Below are 19,397 nucleotides of genomic sequence, written 5' to 3' on the forward strand. Positions count from 1 at the left end.
TGCACTCAATACCAAGGTCCTGCATTCGGGACCTGAGACGAGGGACTTGGATGAATTTGCTTTTCAAAGCTTCTCCCAGCTGAACCCGCTGGCAATTTTTCTCAATACCCAGAAGCCCCCAAGTCATTTCTATTAGGAGCCTCTGACCTCAGACACTAGAATGAAGACTTTAATGCATCCCACCTGTTCATTGTGGCCAGCTGCTTCTCCGCCCTGGCCAAACGTGGAAGAGGATGCACCCTCCCCATTTTCTCTCAAGCCCTTGTCTGGAGGAAAACACAATTATTTGTAGGTTTTCTAAATATGCGGGTAGTCGCTTTGTGAAAAGGTAGAGTCCTAAAAGACCTCTCTCTCTATAGATATCTATCTCTCTATATATCCATTTATTAAAATATAATCATGAGCATCTGCAGAGAAAGTATTGCTTTTGCTTCCTTAGCAGAGACTAGATTTACAAGTTTTTTTTTTTTTTTCTAATCAGGTGGTCCAGAAGACGTAAGATGATGAGATGAGAACATTTTGAGGCAGTTCTGAGAAGGAAATGAAGAGCCCTGCCATCTGACTGCTTTGAACTAGTCTGATGGTTCATGGCTCGGTCATGTTGGGCTCCGCTAAAAGTGACCCACCGTCTACTTTTATTCCAGTTTCTTTGCTGATGACAAGTCTGGACCTGTTCCGCTCCTCTTGCTTCCTGCAGAAACACTGTACACCACAAATTATCCTGAGGGTAACTAATCCAGAACAAATTCTTGTTCCCGAAGCCCTCTTAACGCCGCCCTGTGTAAGCCCAAACGCTCCTCTCTGCCGTGTGAACGGCTCACCCAGATGGCTCACTGTTCTTGCGTGTGCCCTGCCTTTGCTGCAAGTGACCAAATTCGAGCCGGATGCCAGAAGTGCCCCTGGTCATCTCTGACCACTGTTCTGGAACACAGGGCTGTAAAACGGCTCTACCCCTCTCCCTGTCCCCACCACCTTGGAGAAGGATGGTAATTCATTTCTCACGTTGCTTTAGCTTTCCACGGAACAGCTTTCACGGCGCCCAGGGCCCCCTGATCGTGACCGTCATGGGTACTTCTGAACCCTCTCAATAGTTGGGGACAGTTGGGAACCAGCAGCCTCTCCAGCACTTGAGAAGTTGTTGGAAATGTGGGGACTCCAGCCCACACATCCCCAGCTGAATGCTCACCACTCATAGCAGATGAGGTTAAGGTTAAGGTTAAGATATCTATATATAGATATATATATATAGAGAGAGATGTCTTTTAGGACTCTATCTTTTCACACAGCGACTACCCGCATATTTAGAAAACCTCCAAATAATTGTGTTTTCCTCCAGAAAACCTACACTCCCACTGGCACTGGGTACCGTCTCCAAAGCCTGCTGCTATTCTGTCCTTTCACTTCACACACCATCCCCGGCACACGGCCTGTGAGGAGGGAGATGGTCGGTAAACATTTGCTGAGTGAACACATGAGTGAATGAGTGCGTGAATGGATGCATACACTCTTACCATTTTTCCAGTTAGAATGCGCAAGAATGTATATGTACATGGTGGAAAAAAATAGTGACTCTCCCTCTAGCTAAAATTTACTAAAGTTTCGGTTTTAAACATTTTTTTCAATTTTGAATTCATGAACATGGCATTTCCATGAAATACATATTACATATACATATATGTATGAGAATATTATACATTCACATATATATACATGTAATATACACCTATATGCAATATATAAAATATGTATATAAATACATAAAAATGTATTGCAGATTATATAATACATGGTATATATTTTATGTTTTATGTATTTATATAAATACATGCTATATATTTTGTTATGTATTTATATAAATACATGGTATATATTTTATTTTTTACTTATATATTAAATATAAATATAACATATGTTGTATATAATATATAAATGAATGTGTCATACTGTGAATATTAATAACATTTATGTTTTCCTTTATATAATTATAAGATAAATACTATAATTATATTACAAATAAAATATATGATGTAAATTCTGTATATACAATATTTCTATAATATATCAACTTAATATGCAATATATTATAAAATATATTTTTATATTATACAGTATGCATATATCATATATGCTATATTAGATATTATGTATAGTTTATATCATATAAGCATATAATATGTAGTTATAATAAAATATAATAGGAAGTATACTACTAAATTATTATTATTATGTAACATATTACATATATATTTATCTCCCGTTTGCCTCATACTAGCAAATGACCCCAATCAATATGTAAAAACCTTCAGTGCTCAACTGCAGCAAACAGTCACAGGATTTGTTGGGTTTCTTTCTCTGACCATCGGCTAATGCACGAGGACACGTGTGCACCTGCATTAGAAATTCCTGCTGTCTTCCTTACTGGTGGAGTTGGGGCTCTGAAGCACACTACCTTCGTTTGAACCCAACTTGTGCTGCCTGGCGGCCACAAGTTCCCGACTCTCAACCTCTTCCACTTTAAAGGAGGGGTATTACAGGTGCCTGTGCCTGGGGGCTCTCCCGAATGTTAATTAAAAGGATAAGAAACAGCCAGATGCACTTGTGGGGACTTGGCCAATTTGCTCTCCACGGGCCTGGGAGGCATGTTCTGCCTCTTGAGTTTTACTCACAATTTCTTGCTGTCACCCGAAGATTTACTCAAACAAGGCTGTTTGGATGCAGGAGGGCATTATTATGTCAAACTCAATGCCAAACCCAGCACCATAAGAACGGGCAATTCAGGAACCTTCAGGAAACATCATCATCACCCTCCGGGGCTTCCTTCTCCAACGTCAGGCAGAACTCCCCCCCGTGGGTCGCCCAGGAATCACGCACTGGGAGAAACTGTGCGAAGCTGACCCGTTACAGGTTGAGGGTGTCCATTTATGTCTGATGTACCGCGTAGCTCTTAAAATGAAAACAGCAGTCAAAGGGGTAGGAAAAGTAAATAACATAGGCCACCTACAAAAAAAGGATGGACGCGTAATTATTTGCACAAAGCATTAGAAAATACTGTGATATTTTATTATTAAAAATGCTGCTGAAAAGTTTATACATATGTGTCCAGCCATATATATCTTCTATCATTACTTAAGGCAAAATCAAAAACAAAATTTCAAAATAATAACCCAAGAAACCATTAAACCCTGCGTGCCTGTGAAGGTCAAGGATAAAAGCCTAGGAAAGTTTTTTTTTTTTTTAACTTATTTTCTTTTTCTCATTTTTTTTCTCATTTTTCTCTTTTTTATAGATAGCAAGTATATTTTATTCTCATAGAACTCTATGAAGATTCTATAACTTCTTTCCATGTAGAAATAAGATATCATTTAAGGTGTATTAAATTTCTTTTGATCATATCCTCTGTAAAAGCTATTCACTTAACAAGAACTCTTTTTTTTTTCCTTATCCAAATGTCACAAGCCTGATACATTACTGTGCATATTGCTAGCAGAAGACAATTGGAAATACTAAACAAATATTGGAATTCACATTACAAACATACCAGACCCACACTGATGCCAAGCATCACCTCTCGGGTAGTTGTATGGACAGTCTATTTGCCGTACCCCGCTGGGGGTAATACATAGCTTGCAGAAATGACCTGACAATACCTTTAGAAAAGGATGAACTGGGGACAAAACTTGTACCCGTGACACGTCTAGCTGCAGGAAAGGATTGTTGGTTGGCCATGTGCAAAGTGGGGATTATAATAGTTCACATATGTATATACAGAGACCCACTCTCAAATCTTAACCCAGATGGACGACAGAATTTATCGTGGGACTTCTATGCACCTGTAAGAACTGTCTTTTGCTAAAGGGCGTTTTCGAAGACGTTGGTATCGATCGTTACTGTTTTAGGGTAGGGGTTCAGTACTCGAGCGTTGTGCCAAGGGGCAAGGACGCTGGACTTATCTTGTGGAGCATCCCCAACGTAGCAATGACTTGTAAGCCTCGCTTTCTGAAATAACCATAGTCAAGCCCAGAGACAGGATTTTCAAACATCTTTGGCTGCTACTTCCTGATGTTGCAATAACTCTTGAAAGACAAACTATAAAGTAACCATTGTTCTTTTCCCTTCCACCGGAGGAAACTCAAAATATTCCTTCAGATAAAATTAAAAGGACAGTGGGAATGTGAGGAGGTGTTGGGGGCAAATGTCCAGTCCCCAGCTTGCCAATTTTAAGTGGGGCGAATAATTTCCGTAACTTATCTCGACAGCGAAGGCGACCCTAACTTTGCAGAAAAACCCATGCAGAGGGCTTTTCACGTTCTGTCCTTTCACGTGGGTTTGTTTTCTCCCCGTACGATTCATTGACCAGTGACTGATACACAAGTCTCACAGTACTTTAGACAAGCATATGTGTTATCCCATAAACGATGTAAAGAATAAAAAAAAAAAAAACCCTTGCTTCCTGATAAATAAGGGACTTACTGCTTAAAGAAAAAACAGGAAACACACATGCCCTCCTTCAATCTGATTAGCTAAGCTGAGCAGGTAGCCCGGCACCCACAGCCCTTTCTGCAGCTGCTGGGGAACACTGAGCCGTATTTACCCGGCGGGGCATGGCCCCACCCCCACCAAAGGCAAGCTTTCTTTCCTTTTTGGCAGGACCCCTGGGGGTGGGCAGCAGGTCTCCCTAAACATATTCAAAGAACCACAACCATAGACCAAGACTTGTATTTTGTTTTTTGTTCCTGCAGTGTCTCTGTGTGTGTGTGTTTCTAATTCAGCAAGCTTTACATAAACTCCACGCTGGGGATGGGGGATCCATCTAGGTGGTGCAACTCCATGGAGGCTAACACACACAAAAATAAAAGTTTGCTAACACAACGGTCGGTCTCCTAACAATGCTGTCGCATGCATCCCAGAAAGGGGGGTGAAGAGCCCCACCACACAGACAGTCTGGGTCCGCTGTGTGACACCACATCGTCCTACGAATGAAATGCGTTAGAAAACCCCATGTGTTTGCTTACCACAAGGAATTAAGAACATCCTCCTGTGTCCTGGAGGAAACAGAGGTGAATGACTAATGTATATATATATATATTTATATACATACAGACCACAATGGAAAGCACAATCTTGCTAAAAGGTCTTTCAAACTGAAAACACCAATAAAAGCTTTTTTGTTGTTTTTTTTTTTTCCTTTCTCTGTGTGTCTTTTTGTTGAAACTCACAGCTATATACATTTGTTTTTTCTTTTTTTTTTTTTACAAAGTTCCTTAAATATAGTTCAGGCTGGCGAAACACCTCTTTGCACAGAACTATACATATGTTACTGCATAGTCGGCTCTTGTAATAATAAAATTCTACTTCTCCTTCTGTCTGGATGATAGCTCCATGCACTGGGTAAAATCCCACAGACTCGTCCTTCCCTTAAGTAGAGCCATCCGTCGTATGGCACATATTTTGTTAATTAAAAAAATTTTTTTTCTTAAGTGTCCCTGGCTGAGTCCCCAAAGTGTCAGCTTCTATTGTTAACACGGGAAGCATCCAGGTCCTGGAGACGGTGATGTCCTAGCCACACTAAACGTTCTCTGGAGAGGTGGAGATGTTAAAGCAGTATTGTAACAGCAATGTATACTTTTTCACATTTCATAGGGTCAGAAGTAGATCTTGTCGTACTGGGAAATGCCAATGGGATGGGTCTACAGGGACACGATGGTGGCCCTGTTCTTTTTGTCTTATGTCAGTGGGATGACCCACACTCCTCGTGGGCACACGTTGCTTCTCGCTTTCTCCCTCTCTCCAGTGGGAAGGAGCAGATGTAGCGGAAAGGAACAGCAAAGCTATACTCTAGTGGTCGAGTGTCCGTGGGGGAGATTGGTACTGTTTTGTCCTCCGCTGAAGGTGTTGAATGTGTGCAAAGGCTGCATGCCCGTCAGTGTGTTTGGGATCATGGTGATGGTATTTGGTGTCATGAGTGGGATGTCATCTGGAGACCTGCGCAGCGTCAGGGTGTAGTCTGGAGGACAGGTGAGCCTCAGCGTGTCGTGAGCCTGCAGGGACTCACACTCGTGGTCATGTTCCAGCTGCTTCATCTGCAGGGACATGATCTCTTCGTTCTGGATGTGAGCGATGTCGTTTGTGGTATTCCTCTGGGGACTGGGGCGCCTGTGCGTCTCGTGGCGTCTCTTGTCCTTCTTGTAGTACAGAGCCGCAAATGCCAGAATGTTGAGGAAGAGCAGGGAGGCCCCCACGGCGATGGTGACGCTCAGTTCAGTGGAATAATCCCGTTTGGTTTCGATGAGGACGGTTGTGTCCTCGGGCCCTGTCTTATGAGGGTCCTTGGAGTGTTTGGGGTTGTTAGCGGGAGTGATGGCTGGGCGTTTGGTCGTGGGCCATATCTTGGCGGGAGACCGCCGGGTTCCATAGGGGAAGGAGGTCATGTCGGGAGGAGGGACCTTCGTGGTTGTTGACACGTACTGGAATATCTCATTCAGGTTGTGCAGGTGGGGAACCAGTTCCAGCCAGAAAGCCACCTTGGTAGCTCGGTAGTGATCCCTCACTCTGGGCTTCAGGCCAATATGTAGATAGAGCTGGTCTTTGGGGTTATACTTGGACCAGGCCACTTCCTCAAAGCGATTGGGTTTTGTATGAATGAACTTGGTGTCCTGAGGAACAGGCTGATTTGGGTCACTGGGGACAGAAGGAAGAGAAAAGAGGGAAAAAAAGGTCACACCCTTCGACATGTGACAAGTAAATCTCGCCATCAAACAAAACAGGGAATTAGGACCATTTAATTGAGCTCACCAAGACCTGTTTATGAACACCAAGTACTCAAATAGCAACGGACACACTGTGGTTTAATTCAACCATGGCTACCATTTTGTATTTTCTTTAAAGTCTTCTCTTCCTTTTATTTTAAAAATAATTCCTGGTGGCAGAGGTCTGGCATTTTCATAACATTTCTACTATTTTTTTAAATGCATCAAATGATCTTCAAAAATAAAAAAAAGTAAGAAAAAATGAGTGTAGGAAATTTTTTCAGTATTTCAAGTTTAGCTACTCTTGAGCCATAAATCTCAACCAAGGCGTGTTGTCCACACAGGGACATTTGGCAATGTCTGGGGACATATTTGGTTGTCATGTGTGGACTGTACCGCCATGAATGAGTAGAGGGCACAAACATCAATAGTACTGAGGTTGAGAAATCCTGATTTAGAGGCAATTGTTCAAAAAGTAGCATTTTCTTTCTTGCACCAGGGTGGCTTCTGAGGTGGACAAACACATACTGAAGTTTTAAGAACTAAAATTGTGTTAAAAATCAAATAAAAATAGGACTTGCCATTGCAAAATGTGAAGACACGGTGAAATGAAGGCACCACGAGTTTGCTGTCTTTTTGAAAGAGGAATAGTTGAATATTTGAAAACCTTTCCAAGACTGAGCCATGTAAATATCAAATAACATTCCATTAATTCTAAGAATGGTGATAAGATCACAGCTTTACATATGGTGAAGCTAACATGTTTAGGAGAAGTAAATCACGGTGCAAGAAATTGAGAGTTTTTGTAGATGTTAAGTGTGCCAAGCCAACTCTGAACCCAAGAATTGTCTTGTTATTTACATAAATGGGCACAGGCAGAAAGGGAATCACCAAAATTAAAGGGAAATCCAGAAAACATGGTACTTTAAACATCTTTGCCACCAACTCTTTTCTTTTACTATAACAAAGAACCTCCCCAAAATATCATATGCTCATTTCTTCCATCTATTTTTACGGTTGGCAAAGTGAAGTGTAAAACATATTTCATCTTAATGTTTATTTGTTTTGAAAATTTTGAGGTCATGCACAGTAAAACATCACCTAATAGACAACACTGAACGTTCAGACGTCATGGACAAGCCAGAGAAAGTTGGGATGTGCACACACAGATCTGGCTCTTCTCACTTCTGTTTTCCATGGAACAACGTTCTGGCAGCATGGACAAAGCTGCCTCTAGCCACTGCCTATATGCTCACGTGCCAGAACACTGGCCAGAAGTCCTACCTGAAAGTCTCAAGTCCACACACATGACCGTACATTGTGCAGGATGCAAACGATACCCTGGCCAACTGGTGCATGCAGCCTTTGCTAAAAGAAGGACATTTGTCTTCAGTCTGAGGCTGTCGAAATCATCTCCAGGCATTAAGCTCTGAGGCTCTCCCTCATTACAGCTGTGAAATCTTGCACAAATTTCTGAAGCCTCTCTGGGCCTCATCATCCTCATCTACAGAATGGGTGACGATACTGGGATTAGAAGTAATTGATGGAGGCTCAATAATCATAACAAAATGTTTGGAAAATAGTGACAGCCTAGTAAATATTATCCCCTTCGGCCAATATTCAAAGTAGAATGCCTAAAAATTGCTTAGGGAGGGAGAGAGGACTGTAAAGTAATATACTGTAATACCCACAGCATGTACAGGGTACCATAATCTGCATATAGTATATGCCATATAAAAGTATACTGTTTACCACCGTATATATGGTATGCTATACATTGTAAATAATATACATCATAGCATGTATATTACATGGTACATAGTACACATCACAGTATATTATATTACATATTGTATGTATTGAATACTACAGTATATACAGTATAGTATATACTTCATATAGCATATACTCTATACCACAGGATTTATGGTATATACTATATGTTATATACAGTATATGCTTCATAAAAGTATAATGTAGAATATATACTCTGTGAAAGTATACTATATATCATAGTATATACTGCATAATGTACACTATATATATGGATATCTGTATCACTAGATATATAGCTATATATAGATACATATAATTATATGTAAATATAACTATATACACGGCATACAGAAAAAGAAATTTTACTACTTGAGTGCACACTCACTTTTATTTTACTCATGGGATCAAGAAAAAAGAATACACATTTGTAGATCCTAATGCATGAGTTTTCTTTTTTATCTGTTCATTTATAAACATTAATATATTTAAAATCTTTTTATCTGATTTTTAAAAATACTTGCATGTTTCAGAAACATGTTGGATTCAATATAGCAACTCATGTTTCTTTTATTTGAGTCTTCTGAAATAAATTTTTGAAAAAATTCCTATTTAATTGGAATCTGCCATGGAAACTTTTGTCACCGATTTTTATTTTCTAAAAGCAAGGAAAGGTGGTAAGGATTCCTACTATTTTTCCATTGATCTGATTTCACTGAATTGGGTCTATTAGCTGTGTGGACCTTTTATTAAGCAGAGGGCATCTAGGAAAAAGTGTATTCTGTTCATGTTGGATATTGGACTCTTTTTGATGAAATTCGGTGTGCATTTGAAAGGTAAAGAAACACATTTATTTTTTTCTCAAAGAATAGAGCAGAGGATTTTGAAAATCCAGATAAGTAAGCTTTAGCCTGATACAATCTATCTATTAAAGTTCTTGGAGGTGCACGGTCAGAAGCCTTAAACCAAGATAAACTCACAGAGCTTATGAAAGTCCATCATTTTCCCTTGTCAAACACTCCAAAGACAGCAAGACCTCTAAGTGGGATATCAGTGTCTTGCTTTTTAGACTTGACTTCCGCATATGGCATGTTTTAATTTCCATGAGTAAAATTAAAGATCGTGATGATTAAGGATAAAAGCAATGGACGTATCTTCTCTCCCTAGTGAAAACCTCAATGCTACCTGCATCCACATTTCCCAGCACCTGAGACACACATTTTCACCTGTCACAATTTATTTGAGACATCATCTTGGCGGAGGATAGTCGAGTGCATTTCTAAGCCCTTGTGATCCATGTTATTTGCTAGAGATAGGTAATATGATTCCTTTGGAAACATCAGTAAACTCTCTGATGGGCTCCTTTTGATGGCACAAGATTCTCCTCACATCTAGCGTAACGTAGTACCTGGTATTTGTTACCAGATGTCTAAGAAGAAGGCTACCACGTGCACCTACACAACAGGTCAAGATGTTCATTCATTCTGCTTACAATGCTTTTTGGCCGTAAAGGTCATTTTAAGACCAGACACGGGCTGCAGTTCTCTCTAAGCCACGCACCCTAAGGGCCTCTTGAGTTTTCGCAAAGGTTGAAAATAAATTCATCACAGGATACCAACAACGTCAACAGTCAAGATAGCATCTCATTAGACCTACACCGAGAGCCTTGGTCCTGAGACCAAGTCAAAAAAGTGGAATCTGTGTTGGTTGCATTTGCCATGCCAGAATTATCTTTGCATTATCTGAACTCCAATGGCATTTAAGTAAGGCCCTCGATGGACAATGCATCATCCGGTTCCTTAAAGTGCTGATTGTTGCAATATGTCCTACAGAGACCAACTTTTCTTTGGTGTCCCCACAAAAGAGTTCAGATTGAATCGGTGTTTGATCCACAAGCACCTGGATTCTATGGACCAGTCAGGGCTCGCATTCCCAAAGAGATTTTCTATGACACAGGTTGTAATTCTTTCTAAGCCTTTGTAAACCTTGGGATTAGTTTTCATTTTTCCTTGACATTGCTTTTCATTTAGCAAAACTTTCCACATCGGCTTTATTTTTAGGCTAGTACTTATTGTTTTGGCCTATGTTGTTCTTTTCCAGCACTGTTTCGGTTGAGTCTTCTTTTTTTATTTTTAACATTTATTTTTGAGAGAAAGAGAGTGTGAGCAGGGGAGGGGCAGAGAGAGAGAGAGAGAGGGACATACAGAATCGGAAGCAGGCTCCAGGCTCTGAGCTGTCAGCACAGAGCCCGATGTGGGGCTCAAACCCAGGAACTGTGAGATCATGACCTGAGCCGACTGGCACCCTGGCAGCACCTTGGCTGAGTCTTCTAAGCTGGATCATGGGACCTTCCTTCCTTCCCTCCGTACCCGCCTTCCCCCTTCCGTGTCTTCTATACCCATATTCCCAACATTTACTTCTCTGTGATCCACAACAACAAAAAGTTGGCATATCATGTATTTACATTTAAAGACAGACATAAAGTCACACCTGTGAGCTGTGGGTTGTACGAAAAGCAGCACCAGGGTATACGCCTTGCCTAACATCCGAACAGTAAGGAACAGCAGCGTGTTGTCTGTAAGGTACAGAAGACTGGAAACAGCAGCCAGTGATAATGGCAAAGCATGTCCTGATGCCATGGACTCCTCTCTCCATAGACAAGGGCTGTGACAAATGGCGGGGGAGATGTTCTTATAATCTAGCTCCTGTCTCTCTAGTGCTGGTGGGGAGCAGTTGATGGTCTGTGTGTCACGGTCTGAGTATGTGTTCTGAAGAACAGAGTTAACCAGCATGCCCACACTGTGGCGTCAGACATGGTTTATCCTACGTTGTTCCATTACTGGCACCATTTTGGCTCACCTTCCCTGGGACCACCGAAGCAGCCCCCGCCGGGGACAAGGAAATATGCCCCTGCAGAGAGCCTACTGCACCGCTACCCTAATTAAATAAATGAATAGCAACCACGTCTCACGACTTTGCCAAGTATTGACAAATACCTAAATCACTAGACTGCCCACCCGTTCCATCCTCTGTCTCCTTGTTCAACTGGCCGCCATGGAAATATTATCCCACACATACTGACGCTGGAAGACTCCACTTTGCATTTCACATTAGAGGAAGTTCTGAGTGACTCTCTTTAAGGATGATTTGAGTCATTTCAATGACCTTTCCAAACGAATGAAGAAAACTGACTGCATTAATATCCCTAAGTATTATTTCAGCCGTGGCCCACAGGCACTGCGGAAGTAAAAATAGCTCCTGTTTGGATCCAGTCCAGGTTCTTCAGCCTGACATCCACAGCTCTCCATTGTGTCTTTCCCGTTTGCTCAGGGAGAGCTTGACTCTCTCTGAAGTTCTAGACTCCACTTAGGTGACACCTGTTCCCCCAAAGCGGATGTCCTCCCCCTTCCGACCCCTTTTCCCATCTGTTCTGGCTGCTTTGACACCTTCATGAACACATACCATGAAAGGTCACACGAATGCCTTTGGCCATGATTAAGCCCAGGCTATTTAACAGTTCCATCACTACGTTCCCCACACGAGGGTGTGAACCATAGGTGCTGGGCACAGAGATCTTAGGAACCAAGCTATGACATGAAAAGAAGCACTCAATAGCAGAATGCTGTGGTATTTTTAATCCTGGCTCAGCCTTTGATAGGTCTTGGTGAAAATATCCATTTCGCGCTAGGAGATCTTTCCCGTCGCGTGACACTAATTAATTTCCTTTACCGTTCTTCTTTCTTTTTTAAACGCCAAGAGGGCATCAGCCCCAGAGCTCTTGGCAAGGCAAGAGGAGCTAACGAGAATTTAATGGCTTTGTTTGGAGTTTGCCATTTTTTTCATGGTTCAGTTACACTGGTGATGAATGATCACCATGTAAGAAAAATCATATAAAGTCCATTTCCAAAACACATAAGGGAAAGAAGTATGTGGTTTTAACTAAAGTGAGTAAGGATGTTTAGATATTACTTAAAGAGTGCTATGTTTGGATGAAAATGTAGGGAAAGCAGATGGCCATCATTTGGGAAATCTTTCTGCTTCAAGAGCATGACACTTGGTTAGGAAAGGCATCACACACCTGAGTTCAATGACACAACTGGGCATCATCCTGCCTTTAAAAGGGGTGATGAGTTGAATTGTTCCCCCATCAAATTAATACCATATGCCAAACTGCTAACCCCCAGAATGTGACCGTATTTGGAAACAGGGTCATTCCAGAATGACCTCAGAATGTGACCGTATTTGGAAACAGTGTCATTCCAGATGGAATCAGTGAAGATAAGACGGGGCAGGTTGGACGTCTAAACCAATATGACGGATGCCCTTAGAAGAAGACGGCCATCTGCAAACAGACACATAGGGAGGCCACCACATCACACAGACGCAGAAACCACAGTCATGTGGCTGTAAACAGGCAATGCCACAGATAGCCTGCAAAGCAGCAGGAACTAGGAAGGAGCACAAAACTGTCCCCTAGAGATTGTAGAGGGAACTCGGCCCTGCCAACACCTGCATTTTGCATTTCTAGCATCCAGAACTGGGTAACGATAAATGTCTGTCGTTTGAAGCCACACCGTTTGTGGTACATGGTTACAGCACCCTAGGGATGTTATAATAACATCATAAACAAGGGTGACATAAAGATAGTCGTTGACTAGGGGACGCCTGGGGGGCTCAGTCGGTTGAGCATCTGACTTCGGCTCAGGTCATGATCTCGCGGCTCGTGGGTTTGAGCTCCACATCAGGCTCTGTGCTGACGGCTCGGAGCCTGAAGCCTGCCTCGGATTCTGTGTCTCCCCCTCTCTCTCTCTGCCCCTCCCCCACTCGTTCTCTCTCTCTCTCTCTCTCTCTCTCTCTCTCTCTCTCAGAAACTACATAAACACTAAAAAAATTCGTTGGCTTGATGTCAATCATCTCCTTGTTGAGGAAAGAACCCTTAGGTGACAGGCAAGCATCTGTCCCAAATATCTGTACATCCTCCCTCCCCTACTGCCTCCTATGCCCACTGTGGTTAGACCAAACGTGTAAAATGTGACAGTTGGACGTGGGTACCCATACAATACACTTGCCACTCTATAAACACGCCATACTTTTGCTAAGACCTCCAAAACTCTGAAGACAGCGTGCACACAGTAACAGTTGGAATCGTTGTGAAAGAATGAGCCTTGAGCATTGAGCCCTCAGCACCACGAACCCTGTCTCTAGAGCTGCCTCAGACTCAGGCACTGCGGGCTGCTGTCGTGTGGGCGCCTCTGTCCCACATCTGGAGTGCCACGGGAAGACGCACATTCCCGCGGAGAGGGAGAGCATCTCCGATTTTAATTCAGGGCAAGAGGCTCAAGGTTAATGAGAGAAGCCCACCCAGGTAGAACAGAATGATACCTCATTAATTTCCACAATCACGTTGTTAGACAGGAGAAAAATGAAAAGTTGCTGTGACTTTGTAGCCATTTAAAATGCTGGGGAGTCGGGGCGCCTGGGCGGCTCAGTCGGTTAAGCATCCGACTTCGGCTCAGGCCATGATCTCACGGCTGGTGAGATGGAGCGCTGCGTCTGGCTCTGTGCTGATGGCTCAGAGCCTGCAGCCTGCTTCGGGTTCTGTGTCTCCCTCTCTGTCTCTGCTCTCCCTCACTCATTCTATCTCTGTATCTCTCAAAAATAAATAAAAACATTTAAAAAAAATTTAAATGTTGGGGAGTCTTCTGATGCCTGGGTGGCTCAGGCGGTTGAGTGTCAAACTCTTGATTTTGGCTCAGGTCATGATCTCACAGTTCATGGGATCGAGCCCTGGGATGACAGTGCGGAGCGTGCTTGGGATTCTCTCTTTCCCTTTCTGTGTACTCCTCACCCACTGACATGCCCGCTTTCTCTCAAAATAAATAAACCTGAAAAAATAAAAACTTGGGGAGACTTTTCTATCCTTGCGTGCTTGGAAGCTGCTCAACAGGACATCGGTGGGACCTGTTGTTATGTGTGCCTCTTGTGGGTTTTGTACTACATTTAGCTGAGGTCCTTTCCTGTGAGGTATGTATATACACATATATATGAAATATATATTTGTTTATGAAATAAATATGTATAAATGATATATAGATGAATAAGTATTTGCCAATATGTGTATATACAGGAAATAAATCTCATAACTGTAGAGAAATATACATACGTGTGTGTTCATATATAGTATAAACACACATGGATCGTATTTCTTAGATGTATTATGAGACTGAATTCGTTCTCGTGGCTATGCAATAAACACAAATTGCCATGTGGTACACGTGTTTTGATAACCCTACTATTTACCAAAGGACACAAGGTCCTATTTGATAACCCTACTATTTACCAAAGGACACAAGGTCCTATTTGATAACCCTACCATTTACCAAAGGACACAAATTCTGGGATTGGCTTCCAAAGGTATTGCCGTTTACCCCTGAACCCTGGAGTGGCAGGTAGAAACAGACTTTTAAAGATGCAATGAGCACTCTTAGTAAAAATCTGGCTGGCAGAAAACAATTTAAGGAGGAGGAAAAAGCGAGGCCCCCCACCGTTACCGTGTGTGAATGCATCCTGCACTCCGTTCGTCATGGCAGAACCAGACAATCTAGGAGAAGAGGAAGAAAAACCTGCTGTGGGGAAGCACGTACCCGGTTTTGGCAAAATTGGTCCAGTAGGTCATGACCACTGCGCTGAGCATGACGTCGTTCTTGGAGAAGTTACAACTGAAGAGTTCAGTAGGGCCAATCATGGGGATCCCAAAGACGTAGGGGACTTCGTCACCATGGGCTGAGTCCGCCCAGCTGGGCTTCATTTCACTCTGGCAGTGGTGGTAGAAGGCATAGAAGTAAGTCGGGGAGCCGTACTGAGCATGCAGGTCAGCCGTGGCCACCGCGGGGGCCACCCACTGGTGATCCGTGAAGAGAGCCACCAGGGTCTTTCGCCGCGTCTCGGGGTTTTCCTTGTCTGCCCAGTCCGTGTACATGAACTTGATGGTTTCCCGCAAAGTGTCTTTCCCCTCTGGGTAGCCGTAAAGGTTGTCCACAAAGTTGGACACGGAGAAGTCAAAGTCGTTGGGCGTCACACCATCTTCGTTGTCCACGATGCCGTCGACAAACTTCAAGCCTTCCCCCTGGTTGACACCAAGCATGATGTCGTAATTGAGGAACTCCCCCTGCTCCATCAGGATCTGAGGGTCGTCTGGGATGACGTCCCCGTCGATGACGGGGCCAAAGGAAATGTGGTACGTGGCCGGGGTGATGGTCTGCTGAATGAGCTCCTTGTAGTTCTTATTCCGAAGGCATTCCACCATGTCCGTTGTGTCCAGCATGTTGCAGCCGACTTTATCTGCCAATATCCGCGTGTACTTGGCTGGCTGGTAGTTCACTGCCCAGCTGGACAGTGCGGTCCCGCTCTGGATGATCGCCTTCTGGAACAGACCTGCAGGTGCAACGTTGTACACATGCAAATGAAAACCCGAAAGACAGAAAAGCAGCTTTTACTTAGCAAAGAAGGCTCTGATTGTCTCTCGGGCATGTGAATTTCTGGATACAGTGGCATTCAGCGCTTTCAGGATTTTTTTGCTCATTTCCATCTCCTTCTCTCCTCCTCCCCTTCCCGCTGGACATTTGTTTTATGGGATGTTATTACACACACGCACACACACACACGCACACACACACGCGGTTTAAGAAAATGGTAAAAAAACTTTTAGCTCCAGTGGTAAAAAAATGTGCAATCTGTTTATCACTCCACAATTTAGGGTAGTCTCGCCGTTGGCATCCCCAGATGCTGTTATGAATAAAGCCACCCAGGGTAATCACCTACCTCCCATTCCTTAAAAATATGCTTTGAGCCAGGAAGATGTTAAAGACCATTTTGCCTCACCGGCAAATCCAGGTATCACTTCAACATGCAGAAAAAAAAAATCCACTAAAATCAATTTCAGGGTAAAAATTCAGAGATGTATTTCTGTTTCCACCCTCAATATATTGGATGTATTAAGCTTTCACAACGAAAATATTAATTAAGCTAGCTATTCCTAAAGGAATCCTCACTTGATTGCCCAAGTAAAATGCATTTTTTAAAAAAAATCACTGGTCTCAAAATTGCATCCATTCGAATCCCAGACTTTCCTCTAATGTATTCTGCCACATGTTCAAAATGTCTGTTTCATGAGAAATAAAAAAAAAAAAAGGGCAATTTGATGAGTAAAATTCTGTGTGGCTTACAATATTCTCTCAGTTCTGTCTAGTGCATGAATGTTGGGAAGTAAAAAAAGATTTTTTTAAACCCTGTATTTTTCACTACTACAGGACAAGAGCTGATGGGGTATAAAATGATAGCATTCTGTTTCTTATCTCTTCCTGCCATTTTCTTGAATTCCAGCATGATGTAGCTCTCATGTCTCAGGAGACGCTGGCAGAGTAATTCAGCTGGGAGCCCAAAAGTTCGTGCCCTGTAGAGTTTTAAGGTCATGCAAGCAATCAAGTGAGGAAACATGATTGCAATCAGGAAGATGTGATTCTAAAGACTGGAAGATTGCCCAAAGATGACACACAAGAGAAGACGTTAAGTTGATCTGGTTTTGCTCAATGCATCATCAAAGTCATTTGGGGGCCATTCTCCCAGAGTTTATAATGCTCTCAGACATGTACAACTACTGATGTTTGTGTTTGGCTCTAAAGATTAATGTGTTGAAGCCTCTTAAAGAAATGATGTCAATATGTGATCGATTGAAAATTTTCACAAGTTAAAATAATCAGGATTAGAAAAATTTTGCTAGATGTTTTTTTTTTTATCCTGTTACAACTATTGGCCATGACTGACGTAGCTATGTGTGTGTGTGTGTGTGTGTGTGTGTGTGTGTGTGTGTGTGTTACAGAATATAATTTGTAATAAAACTTGAATAATTGGATAAAGAAAAATACCACTCATACTTCATACTATAAAATTCAACCAAAATGTTTGGTTAGCATTTTACTGTCATTCCTACTTGGCTATCTATCTCCCCCTCAACGTTGTTTTGTACAACTGTGTCCAGTAGATGCATAGCTTTCACACTGTGTTTCCCAGACCACTGTACGTCTTCAGCACAATTCTTAAATATTTTAATTATTGTTCCTTTGAGTAAATGCATGTGTTCCTTATAACTTTCTTGTCTTTTTAATCTTGAGGTTCTCATTTGATTCTTTGCTATGATACTGTGGCAAACATCTTCAAGAAAACATCATTTTCCATGCATCTGTTGATTGCTTTTTTGGGGACTACATCGCTAGAAGTATAATTCTAAGGCCAACTATCTAGTTATTTTCATAGTGCTCATTACATTGCTGGGTTGTTTTGAAAAGCTGCTGTGTAGAGACGCGACCCATGCCCAGCACGGCCATGGAGCTTGATCACTTCCGACATGCTGATTTAAGTAATTAATGCTCTTCCTCCAATTAGATTTGGTTTCCTGTGTTTGATTACTAAGGAAGCTGGTCCTGACTACTTGCTAACTTGAGAACTGGGATTATATCAGTTGAAAAGTGGGAAAGTCTAAATATTTTCTGGAATGCTATAGGTATTGATATTGCCAACAACCCCTCTAATTGTCCACTGTTTCATTTTTGTAAAAATGAAGTGTTAATATAAATGTGAGCCCGTAATGTGACCTCTCCTTAGACATTATGAAATAATCTATAGCCCTGTCACCTTTGATTTGACCGATGGTTGCTTATGGCTCTTGGATTGAGCATCCTAATAACAGGTGCATTTTGAATCTCCTTACTAAGCCACAAATCTACTGGTCACATCACTGCCTGTTACTAGTTAAAATTTCTACTCGAGCTGAACATTTGTATTTCCTAAGAGCTACAGAATACCTTGAGAGGAAATCTGAACTTCAACACTGGAAGCCGAAAGTGGAGAAGCAGTTGCTAGGTAAAATACCAAACAGGAGAGACAATCAGGGCTTTCCTGATAGTTGTTCTGTGCGCAGATATCCATGAATCCCGTACAGCCAGTCTATTCTGCACAGAAGATCAAGGCTACCCTCTACTCTGGCACAGTTTTTAATAGCTAAGGAAGAATGGTGGGAATAGGTTTGAATCAGGGTCTGGGAAGTTGGGTTTCTTCCCTGCCTCCATCACTTGCTGTGTGACCCTAGGCAGGTTATACAACCTCTTTGAGCCTCAATTTCCTTTTTGATAAATGAGGGCTTTGGGGTAGATACACTTCAAGGTCCTCTTCAGTTTTTTTGATTCTATTTTATTAAAATTCTATGTATTTATTAGTCTTTAAAATATTTTGACCTTTTCATTCCTTTTGCAAGACTCTTTAAGGAAAAACAAGTAACTCCTTTAAGGTTTCAAGTGCTTTTGATGAAAATGGTTCAAATAAAAATGGTGCAATTCTTCAACCAACCAATGACATGGAAGGAAATATAACATGACCCTGATAATTTAGATCATCACCAAGAATGTTTATTTGCATTTTCCTGGGTTGTTTGTTTATTGTTTATTTTAATGTTTATTTATTTTTGGGAGAGAGAGACAGAGCACAAGCAGGGGAGGGGCAGAGAGAGAGGGAGACACAGAATCCAAAGCAGGCTCCAGGCTCCGAGCTGTCAGCACAGAGCCAAACGTGGGGCTCAAACCCATGAACTGTGAGATCATGACCTGATCCAAAGTTGGATGCTAACCGACTGAGCCACCCAGGTACCTCTGTTATGTTTTTGTTTTTGAGGGGGGAGCCAGGAAGTTATTATGAATGCATCTAATTCTAGTTGACTTCTCTCTTAAACCCCTCCTCTCAAATTGCTTGGAACATCAGTCATCAGTGGACACAAGGGAACCACCCCAAGTTAGTGTGGGTGACCCAACTGACTTTTAAAACCACACG

The 19,397-nt window shown here is 42.1% G+C and overlaps 1 protein-coding gene across 3 annotated transcripts in view; it reads right to left on the reverse strand.

Moving 5' to 3' along the window:
- Positions 1-3,077: 3,077 nt before the first annotated feature.
- The window catches only part of NLGN4X (neuroligin 4 X-linked), a 315,466-nt gene continuing 299,146 nt past the window's right edge, over positions 3,078-19,397 (reverse strand). For all 3 annotated transcript variants that reach the window (XM_042926569.1, XM_042926570.1, XM_042926572.1), the window contains 2 exons: positions 15,164-15,953; positions 3,078-6,678 (listed from right to left, as the gene is read on the reverse strand). In XM_042926569.1, the coding sequence (XP_042782503.1) occupies positions 5,829-6,678; positions 15,164-15,953 (1,640 nt within the window). In that variant the 3' untranslated portion in view covers positions 3,078-5,828. The remainder of the gene's footprint in view (positions 6,679-15,163; positions 15,954-19,397) is intronic.

The sequence above is a fragment of the Panthera leo genome, chromosome Y, assembly GCF_018350215.1.
Source record: "Panthera leo isolate Ple1 chromosome Y, P.leo_Ple1_pat1.1, whole genome shotgun sequence".
Taxonomy (NCBI): Eukaryota; Metazoa; Chordata; class Mammalia; order Carnivora; family Felidae; genus Panthera; species Panthera leo.